General features: G+C 43.7%; 1 protein-coding gene across 1 annotated transcript in view; it reads right to left on the bottom strand.

Annotated features, from left to right (window-relative positions):
• Window positions 1-5,463: 5,463 nt before the first annotated feature.
• SYNDIG1 (synapse differentiation inducing 1) overlaps window positions 5,464-11,376 on the bottom strand; it is a 49,014-nt gene continuing 43,101 nt past the window's right edge. Inside the window, exon 4 of the mRNA XM_058834522.1 lies at window positions 5,464-7,236. Within this exon, the coding sequence (XP_058690505.1) occupies window positions 7,078-7,236 (159 nt within the window). The 3' untranslated portion in view covers window positions 5,464-7,077. The remainder of the gene's footprint in view (window positions 7,237-11,376) is intronic.

Here is an 11,376-nt window from a genome sequence, read left to right as displayed (position 1 = left end):
GAAGGGAAGGGAAGGGAAGGGAAGGGAAGGGAAGGGAAGGGAAGGGAAGGGAAGGGAAGGGAAGGGAAGGGAAGGGAAGGGAAGGGAAGGGAAGGGAAGGGAAGGGAAGGGAAGGGAAGGGAAGGGAAGGGAAGGGAAGGGAAGGGAAGGGAAGGGAAGGGAAGGGAAGGGAAGGGAAGGGAAGGGAAGGGAAGGGAAGGGAAGGGAAGGGAAGGGAAGGGAAGGGAAGGGAAGGTGCGGGAAGGGAAGGTGCGGGAAGGGAAGGTGCGGGAAGGTGCGGGAAGGTGCGGGAAGGTGCGGGAAGGTGCGGGAAGGTGCGGGAAGGGAAGGTGCGGGAAGGTGCGGGAAGGAAGGTGCGGGAAGGTGCGGGAAGGTGCGGGAAGGTGCGGGAAGGTGCGGGAAGGGAAGGGAAGGGAAGGGAAGGGAAGGGAAGGGAAGGGAAGGGAAGGGAAGGGAAGGGAAGGGAAGGGAAGGGAAGGGAAGGGAAGGGAAGGGAAGGGAAGGGAAGGGAAGGGAAGGGAAGGGAAGGGAAGGGAAGGGAAGGGAAGGGAAGGGAAGGGAAGGGAAGGGAAGGGAAGGGAAGGGAAGGGAAGGGAAGGGAAGGGAAGGGAAGGGAAGGGAAGGGAAGGGAAGGGAAGGGAAGGGAAGGGAAGGGAAGGGAAGGGAAGGGAAGGGAAGGGAAGGGAAGGGAAGGGAAGGGAAGGGAAGGGAAGGGAAGGGAAGAATAAAACAGGAGAAAAACACCTCTGCTTGGTCAGGATTGGTCAATGGACTTTTCTCTCTTCCTCTCACAAAGGGATACTTTTAGATGAGATTTTTGCCTCCAACTGCATTGGAACAGACACAGAAATCTTTTAATGTATATATCTAATAAACCTCTGTTACTATACCTTCTAGCCAGACACACTCTGTAGTTAGGGCATTTATCACCAACAACCTTGGACTGCTTTCCCTTTGCTTCAATAAACCACACTATTTGTGAATCTGGGTTCTGGATGTTCTTATGGAATTCAGGCAGACCTATGTTATCAGTAAACCACACTATTCATGAATCGGTAATCATGAAAGTTCTTGTTGAACAGGACCAAACTCATAGTGCTGAATTGGTAATAAATGGAAATAAGGTCCAGCTTTACCTAGTCCCTCAGAGCTCTGAGTGCCACCAAGAAGATTTATTTTATCCCAAGTTTCTGTGTGCTTGATTCAACTGGTGGTTGCTTGGGCTTTTTGGTTTTTGTTTTTGGTTTTTTTTTTATGTTTCAACAAGCCTGCTTGAAAGGTACTGGTGAGAGTTCACATTTCAGACTATTCCCAGAAATGACACTGATAGGTGTTATCTTAAAAGATGTTATCTTCATCTTGTATGTAGAAGTTTTGGGTTACTTACTCGTGATTCAGTTTTGTGGGTTGCCACTAGTTACTGACAATTTAGTATTAAAACAAGCTCTTGGTTCATTAAGCTCTTTTTGAAAGAAAATCTATACTAGTTAGCCTATCTTGGCTCGTTTGAGCATTTATTTTTTTGTTGTGATCACTCTTGCCTCTTGAGTATGTCTCAAATGAGTAGAAAATAATGAATACACCAGGACTATGGCAAGCCTTCTAAAAACATGATGGATAAAGCAGTTCTAGAATGGAATGAAAAAATGTAGGTACTCTAAAGTCCTGTACACAGAATGCCGTCTTTAATTTGGAGATTCTAGATGGCAGGATGACTCCAGTGAGATGATAGGCAACTTAGATGAGCTCTGAAGGCTTAGCAAAAGATGGTGATTAATTCCATGGGCAAGCTGGATCAAGGCCTGCCTTCCTATGTGTTCTTTCCATTGTAGAACAATGAGGAGATGCTGCTGAGGATGTGCCACTACCACTTCCATGCACAGCCACCAGTTTGACCCAACTAAGTATCAGCAAAAGATCCACTGGGCAAAGGTAGAAGGAAGAAAAGAAGCATCAAACAGCTGACTCAAAAATAGAGCAGGGAAGTAGCAAAGTCCAGCTCTCACAGCCTACTGTCCCCTCTGCAGGTGATTATTGAGCAGCATTGTTATTTTTATTGATGGAAATTGCAGCCTGCTCCTTGATTGAAAACAAAATTGATTTCCCTTTCTCTTTCAGCATTTCACATATGCCTGTATGTGAGTATGGATGTGTATGTGTACAGGCACCTGTATACATGTATATGAATGTGTGGATGTGTATCTGTACCTATAGGGCACTAAGAAAGCAGGAGTCTGAAGGAGGGGTCTGAAACACCGCTGAGTGTTCTGGAAGGACAAACTGAATTTGTATGCAAACACCTGATCTTGTTTTGGGGAGGGAGGGGTACTGTAACCCATATGGTGAATCACTTCAGATGTTTTTCCTCTGCTCAAGCTCAGTCTGTTACTTGCAAGGAAATTCTTCAGAGGGAGGGTTTTGACCAAAGCAATACGGAGTTATCAGCCAAGAGAAGGTGGCTTTCTTCCCAGCCACATGGCACTCTGGCTGTGTGCATTCATAAACTGGATGTAGCAAATTGCAGATTCTCTCCTACCTCCCACCTCAAAACATCTCTCTCACAGAGCCTTTTCCTCCCCTTTACTTCCTCCTGCAGATCCTGAAGTGTAGATCACCTGGTTATGTGTACATTTGGACATGTCCAAAGAGGGAAAAGCGGTGGCACAAAGGAGCACCACCCACCTTCTGACAACTGCTTGGAGCAGGTTCTCCAGAGCTGCCTCATGATTAGTAAATAGCAGACATATGTTGTGCTCACCACACAGCCTTAAGCTTGTAACAGTGTTGGCAGCTCCTGCAATCATTCCTTTGGCACCCCTGTGATCCTGATGTCTGCAGCACTGAGTCATGCCACGATGTCTGGAGCAAAAACCAATGTTCTTTTGTGTGCAAGGAAAGCAGGACCACGTGCTCTGGTGATCTGATTGCCTGACCATGCTTTGTTGAGTGTGTCACTACAGCAGCATTTGTGAGCAAAGCCATGAAGCTAGCAAAGAGCATCCTTTGTGCTGGCTGACACTGAGAGATGATGGTGTTGAAATGGGCTGGGTTGATTTTATTGAGAAAACTGACACTGTTCTTGTCATGCATCTCCACCTCTGCCTCCTATCTTGAATCTGAAGCTCTCTAAGCCAATGATAGATATTTAGATTGCATCTTGCCCTGAAGAAATCCCTCAGGTGCAGCCCTTCTGCACATTCTCGTTCTGTGGTCTGTCCTTGCTCAGACAAGTGTAATGATCTCTGAGACTGGAGCCACTTCCTCCACAGACAAGGCTTATTGTGCCCTCAGATTGAGGTTCCACCACTGGCTGGGGCTTTATGCAGCCTGAGTGTGTGTTGTCTGATATGTAAAACACAGGGCACTGTCTCTTTGTGCCCTTTCTCATATCCTCTTTACAGCAAACTTCATAGGCACTTAATTGCATTACATTTTTGGCTGCCTTTGAATTTCCTTTGCAAGTCAGCAGGTGGCATTTCCCAAATTGTGAGAGGTGTGTGGCAGCCAGCCCAGAGAAGGTGGCTGTCACTGCCTCTGCTGTTCCAGCCTTGGTGTACAGTGATGTTCCCAAGCTATGCCCTCTTGTTTCCTCAGCAGGGAGCTCTTGCAAGCTGCCTCTGTGCTGGGAATTGCCTGGATGATGGGAAAAATTAATTTCAGACTGAGCTATAAAAATGCTCAAGGCTAGGAGATTCCCAAATGAAGGCACAAAAAAATCAATGGAGGTACCAGGGAGTTATGAAATCCTGTCAGATGACAGATGCAATATTAGTCTCTGACCCAGCAAATTATTTGCTGAGTGTCTCTGTTCCCTTGAACTGTGAGACTTTCACAAAGACAGATTTTTTTCTTCCCTCTCAGTGAGTTTCCAGCATTCCTCATGTATCTTTTGAAGTTAATCCATAATGACATGCTACATTATACAGTTAAGTTGGAGCTTTCTGACCCTGGACTTCACAGTTTGGGATTTTTCCTTGCAGCTGATCTTAGGTATCACAACAGCTTGTCATCTGGTTAAATACACCAGTGCCATGAATTTAACACCTCCTCATTGAGCCAATATGGCAAAAAGATCTCACTTCAGAAAGGCTTCTCTCCTTTGGCAGAGATCTATTAAAAACTGAAGAAGATGTCCCTGTACCCAGTCACAAGAGCTCACTGCATAGGGACCTTTCCAGCCCTTCCCCAATTACAAGGAGAGAATGAGTGAGGTAAACTGGTGCTGTCTCAGAGAGAGCAGGTGTTGGTGGCAGTTTCTTGTCTAAGCCTATGCCATAGACTTAGAGGATTTTAGATGATTGTATCTCCTCTGCCAACCAGAGATGTTGCAGTAGGCCATGACAGCATCACTTTCCTTGGGAAGACACAGGACCCTGTTCAGCTCCTCAGTGACCCACAGCTCAGACAATCAGCAATCTGGACCCCTACTAAGGCACAAAAGCAATCACTGGGAGTTTTATCCCCACTCCCATCTGCACTGAGGCCCAGGTCCTCAGCATGCAAGCCCCCTTTAGCTTCTTTGCTCATCACCCTGGGCTGCCATTCCAAGTGCCAGCTCCATGCCATGCTGTGGGTTGCTCCAGGATGTGAAGTGCAAGAGCATCAACTTTTGGCCAGGTGATGTTTCCAGGAGTGCTCCTTCTATGCAGGTCTTTCACACAGCGCTGCTGTTCCTGTTTGCTGCTCACTGGAGGGTCCTGGGGACAAGGAAAGCTGAACTCCCTGTGTTTGGAATACTATTTTTAAAGCTGGGTGCAAAGGCCTCTATGGTATTTTTAAGGCTGCTCTTGTGGGAAAGTTTTTTCTAGCTTCAGAGCTGGCTTTTGCCTCTCAGGTTAATATTCAGTTAATATTCAAACATCATAAGGCAGAGTCCTCAACCATAAGATTGGTTTTAAAATTACATTTCTATTACTGTTGTTAGGCTTGTTTAATGACCTTACAGTACATGTATTTGCTTTCTAATTTTTTTGAACTTCAGGTAAACTTCAAATCAAGGCCAGGAAATACTAGCTCCTTTCCCTTTAAGTGAATAATCAGTGGTTTTTTTATTCAATACCATGTACTCCAAAGTTCAGGCTTTATGAGAAAGACTGGCTGATTTCCCACAAATCATGCATAATACATATGCAGAAGGGACAAGGAGTACATTGCCAGTCTCCAGACTTAGCTTGTAGCCCAACAATTTGCCATCCAATGTGGATGGAATCCCTATCCATGGCAGGGAGGTTAGATCTAAATGATTTTTAAGCTCCTGTCCCACTGAAATCATTGTCTGGTTCTGTGAATTCAATGCCAAAAAACCTGTCAGTGAGTATAACAGGCTTTTGGGTCCAGGGACAATATGAGACGGTCTATACAAGCACCTCTCGAGGTAGCTGGACTGGATGTCCTGGGCCAATTTTCACTCAGGAAAATGCTTCACATCTACCCCCAAAAAAAGTGTCACACAAAGCACCAGTAGCTGTATACCATGTGTTTTAATAAACTGTATAGCTACCAGAAAAATAGGATTGCATGTGTTTGTTCTCCCCCGCTAAAACGAAAAAGAATTCAGACCAAAATAGAGGAAACATAAAACAAGAGAAAAAAACTGTCCCAGAGCAAAGATGGCACACAATACAGAGTTGGAGGAAAAGGTCTTTGATGATATCCTTGTTTAAAGAAATCATGTTTGTAAAACACGAGGCAGTTGAATAACAAAATGGTCATTGATTTGATTGTTTTTCCCCTCTCTGTGTGTATATATATGTAGCTACATATATATGTCTATGCTGATACACCCTGGGGTGGGACAAAATGGTAAGACAAAAAAATAATTGCAGGGAAATCTGTAAGACAAAAAAAAAAAACAGTTGAGTGTGAGGAGCAAGTAAAGAAGAAAATAAATGTATCATTTCAGTCAGTGAAGTAAGGACAAGGCTCAATTCCCCTACAATTTACCACTGCTCTGCCTTTTGGGGAACAGATTTGTCTCTCCATGGCTATGCTGTGTCCCTGATGCACAGCTGAGCTGTGAGCTTCTGATCTGAGAGTGGTATTCACTGGTCTGTGTATGAGCAGGACCCCAGAAATGTATGAAGCATTCCTTTCTCTGGTTAATTCCCATGCTTTACTGTGTTTTTTAAATTAAAAACTTATTAGTATTTCAGTTTGCATTTTTCCCCAGGTTTCTTGCACTGACTGCTGTGCAGGTCTCCACAGCGAGGTGGAGCAGCCCAGATGAGCAATAATGCCACAGTAAAGTGCTGTTATCACAATGTGACTGGATGGAGGAATTAATTTTACAAGGGGTCTCATGTTACTTCGAAATTGCACTCTGTCTGCAGAGCCGAGTCATGCAGTTGTAACTTCAGCTGTTCTTCACTGAGTGGGCCTGTGGGGCACACCTTAATCCAAAAACAAGGAAAGGAAGTAAAAATGTTTTTAATTTCCTTTTCTCCTTCCATGGAAACCTACCCCCAACAAGAAGAGTAGGCAATACCACTCTGCGCTGAGGTGTCTGATTCACTCTTAGGCAAATGAGTCCTGCGTTCAAAAGACAAAACAAGCCATGTTCTTCTTCTTGTTTTTATATTGCTCTTTCAGAGAACCAGTCGCTGTCCATGCTTTCCCAGATCTCAGTGCCGTGCTTAACAAGCAAATTAAGCACAAGCTCATGCTGGCTGCAAAGTTCAGGTGACCAAGAAGGTATTAAGAGAACAGTTCAATTTGCCAGATGCTTGTAAACACCGTATTGAAAAGAAGGCAAAGGCAAAACACCCTTCTCCACACATTCCCCATCTTCCTTACTTTTATTTTTTTTTTCTTTTCTTCATTCTTTGTCTCTCTTTTGCTCTTTCTTTCCCTTTATTGTACAGGGGTTGATGAAGATAAGCAAGACTTGTGCATCACAAATGGTGGAACTTCCCCCAACCCCTCCAGCTTCCCACCCTACAACAATGCACAAGCCCATGTAATCCTGTACCTGCCCCCAGAAAGTGTTTGTCTCTTTTTGGAAAACCACGCAGTCTGATGTGCTGGGGACTTCTGCAGTGCAGGAGCTGGGTTGGCTGGTTCTTCCCCCTTTCCTGAGGCTCATAGATGGTTGTTTTTTGACAGGTAGGCAATAAGAGCCACAGCTACCCCGACGTAGATGCCAGTTCCGATTGTGATGGACAGGACAGCCAGGAAGAGAGCTCGCCGGGAGCTGGAGCTTGCGTGGTGGAAATCCCCCTTGGCTACTGCTTTGTTTGTCTGCAAGAGATACAACAACATCAATGTCATATATTTATTTGTTTTACCTGGAAATAAAGATGTGACTCTAATTCCTTGGCTGAAGCAGGATCCTGGGATGTGACAGGTTAAACTGGTTGGCAATCAGACATTTTTTAGTCCAATGAGGTGATTTGCACAACTGAGATGGTGATGGAACCAGCAGCATCTCAAAGGAGGGTGTCATTTTTATGGGCCATGGTGTGGTACCAAGCAGGGACACCCGGCAGGCAGTCAGAGATCTGTCACCTACAAGACAGGTCTTGTATGAGCAAATGAGCTCCGTAAGTTCTGGGACGGACTTTGTTCCCTCATTACAATGAATGGGAATCCTCAACAGTCTAATTGTGTCTCCACAAATGATCTATTTGCTGGGACATTTTCTTCTTCAGTGCCATCTACTACTCTATTTTGTCTTTGGGTTTTTTGGTGGTTTTTTGTTTGGTTTTTTTTTGCTACTCAGACCAGTTTGCAGCAGCCAAATGACAAGCTTCCACACACACACAAAAAAATAAGATCGGCCTTTCTGCCAATGACTTTATTAGGAGAACTGTCTCTTCTCATTCATCAACCTAATTTTTTAAGCATAATGCTTTATGAATTTTTCAGGCAGAAACAATATCAAACAATACAGGCGAGGCTGCAGGCTGGAGGGAGCTGTTTCAAAACATCAAGATAGAAATAACACAGGTTTGCACACCTGCTGTCATGTCCTTTGGTTTATGTGGGGAAGATATCCTGCTCACTTTGCAAAGCCTCTCAGTAGGGCAACAAGATTTCATGATCTTGTCTGGAACCACCAAAGACTTGAAAGATCCCTTCTTTAAAAAATGCCAGGGATTGTGCCGTTGGGATCGCGTTAGGGTCTCTTAAAAAGCGTCGGCAAGGAAAGCAGAGAAGGCTTTAAAAAGAGCTGGTCCTTCACCTCCCCTCAGAGACTTTCCTCATGCACCTGCTGCCCACCACAGAACCAGTCTTGATTTGGAAGGTTCACGTTTACTGAAGCTAGACTGAGGTAAATGCCCAGCAATGAATATAACAGAACTTTTGGATAAACCGAAGTTCAACCCTGGAAGATGAAGGGAAAGTTTAAAAATGATAGAACATTTTCAAACTGGCATTCCTGAAATGTCACTTTATGTAACAGAAAAATCTGCAACATTTGGGTTGACCTCTTTTAAATGAAACTTTGTGAAGTTTTAAACCAGCATTTCTTCACCTAAAAATAGATGGGAAGTCAAAGGGAAAAGAAACATTTGACATTAGTCAAAATGTCAAATAATTTGAAAACTTGACAGTATATCTTGATTGCTTCAATAGATGAGGTTGGATTTACCAAAAATAATTAGTTGAAAGACCCAAAAGTATTCAGAAGGCTGATTTTTCAAATAATAGTAGCCCTTTTCCTGATCGGATCTTCAGCACAGCAACAAGCCTACTCAAAATGAACAGGGCTTTTTCCCTTGATGAACTCTTTGAGGACAGCCCTGACCTTTGTGAAAGGATTGGATCTATGGTGAAAATCCAGTTTCTTGTTAAAATGTTCACCCAGCCAAAAACAGATGTCTTGTATTAGTCATGTGCTGCCATGAAGTTTTTGAATTATGCAGCTCCAGACATTATGATATAGAGTGATTTTTCTTGGGGAACACACCCGCGCCTTCACAGAAATTCCAGTTTCCAACAAATTACCTAATCTAAGTGCATTTTTTTTCCTCTTAACTTAATGCATATTTTGTGATTTAGGAAAATTAAATCCCTCCTACATGGAATTTAAACTGCAGACTGTGTTGGTAAGGGCACACAGGAAGGACAATCTTACAGTTCTTCTTTATTCCAGTCAGAAAGAATTACATTGAGATGGAGAAACCAACCACACAGAAACCAGCTTTCATCTGTGAAAGAGCAGTCTGAAAGAATTTACTAAGTAATAAGAAAATTCTTTGATGCTATTCCCTAATTAGCAAAACCCTCACATTACTACTCAATGTCATTATATGAAAATTACAGCCTTTCTGCAGGTTTAAGCTAAAAGGATCTGAAAATACTTACCAAACAAAATGCAACCAAAGCCAAAAGCAATAGTTTAGCATCTAGCAAATCATGAACAGTTTTTCTTGATTTTCTTCTTTTTTTTTACAGGGATCAGCTCTTTGGTGGTTTTGATCACTTTGAGAAAGTCCCTTGTTTTTGGGATGAATTCGACCATCCCATTTCATGGTTGACACAAAGAAATTACTTCCTGCTGACTTTTCCATGAAAGATGTCTGTGCTTTGGCAAAATCCATGAAGTCGAGAAATGTCTTATGTAGATCAAAGAGCCAAATCTCACCAATATGCACCACCTTTTCCATAGCTTTTTTTCAGCAACATCTGTTTCAGATAACAGTCTAGCCAGGACTGGTGCAAAAATGAAGACCCAAATGCTCTACCAACAAGAGTTTAATTCACTACAGACTCATTGATCTACACATCTCAATAACAAGTGTCTCAACTTTTTCTAACGTGCTTGACAGTTGCTGCAAAAATTAGTGGTTTTCCTGATTAAAACTGTGTTGTCTGTGGAGTGTTATAGTACTTCTGTCCATTCACTGCTTCCCTTCCCTGGCAAGGCTGCGGCTGGCATCCAGACGATGAATGTAACATTTAATGCAGCCTTTGGATAGGGGCAGGGACACAGGCTGTGATGAATGTTTGGTTCTATGAGGCTGAAAACAGGGATTTTTGCAAATACCAGCCACCAAACAATCTTCTCTTTAGAGGCTTTGGAAGTAAGCCAGAAAGGTGAGGAGGGGTGGGGGAAGAAGAGGTAAGGAGATCTGGAAGGACTATCTTCTTTTGTTTAACTGAAAAAATTAATGTATTTTTAAGAAACACTTTCAAGGAACTTCCCTGGAGGTTGAAGTTGAGCTTCTGCAAACCATTTTCAGGGTGTCTCTGGGCTGCACGTTTTACTGGCCAAGAGAAGATGAATAATGTACCTCCAAGCTGCAAGGCTAAAACATTCTGCTGCATCCCACAGTGACTCATATATCATGCTCTCAAAATACCTTTTGGTACACAGTATCTGGAAACAAGAAGCACACTGATCACAATTATTAATCTTGCCTCATCTCCCAGAGGCTGGGGAGCAGGATTGGCTCCATGCAGGAGGCGAAGAGATTATCCTGACCCCTTTGGTAAGGTGGTGAAAGGATTTCTTTTCACTTTTCATGGGAACAAAGAGCCAGAAAGGCCAGGGATGCACAGGCTCCATGCAGCCACTGGCCAGATTCTGAGTTTTACTTCTTCAAGTGACATGCAAAAAAACTGGCACAGAATGAGGAGTAGCTCATACAAATGATGCTTCTGGTCCTGTGTCTTCTATCTTTCTTCTAGCCAAACTCTCTGTCTCTTCTTTTCAGCTTGCCTGAACTTGTACTTCTGCTGAACGCCAATTTTTGTGCAGTAATTCCACCTTCAGGCTTATGCAATTTATTTCCACTGATGAGACTCCAGGGTTTTAGCTGAAGGCATGGACGGGTGAAGGGTGAAATCAAGATCTGGCTCTGAACCTTGACAATGCCAGCAGGGGGGTGCCAGTCAGCTGGGGAAAGCATGGAGCTGACAGACACTCAGCGCAGGGACTGGGACATGGCAGATTCATTTTCAGTCCTGAGGAGAGCATCAAAGGGACAATGCAGTCCAACCAAACAGCTCCACAGGCAGAAATTAAGAACTAAATAAAGGACAAGTTGTTCTTTGCTCCTCCAGGCGTTTGAAAATTCCATTATGCCCACGGTATTATGGAAAGTTCAGCCTGTGGTGGCAAAGAGCTCTTCCAGAAGTTTCTGCAATTTCTGCTGGAATGATGGCCCAGGGAATGGACATGAATCTCAAACAGACCTTCTGCATCTGTAACTTACTGAGGAAACAATGGGGAGCAGGTGTCACCTGAAATGCAGGTACTTCCAAACAGATCCAAACAATTTAAGTCCCTCTGTAGTTTAATCTGACCTCTCTTCATCCAGCCTTTCAAGTGGCATTTCCTGCATTGTGAGCATCTCCTTTTCCCTGCAATATCATGTTAATCTCCTGCCTTTACAATTTCCTGCCAGGCTCCTGAACAGTAATGTGGCAGGT

This window comes from Poecile atricapillus, chromosome 3 (genome assembly GCF_030490865.1).
Source record: "Poecile atricapillus isolate bPoeAtr1 chromosome 3, bPoeAtr1.hap1, whole genome shotgun sequence".
NCBI classification, from domain to species: domain Eukaryota; kingdom Metazoa; phylum Chordata; class Aves; order Passeriformes; family Paridae; genus Poecile; species Poecile atricapillus.
The sequence above is the reverse complement of the archived record's forward strand: the minus strand, read 5'-3'. Positions and strand labels throughout refer to the sequence as shown.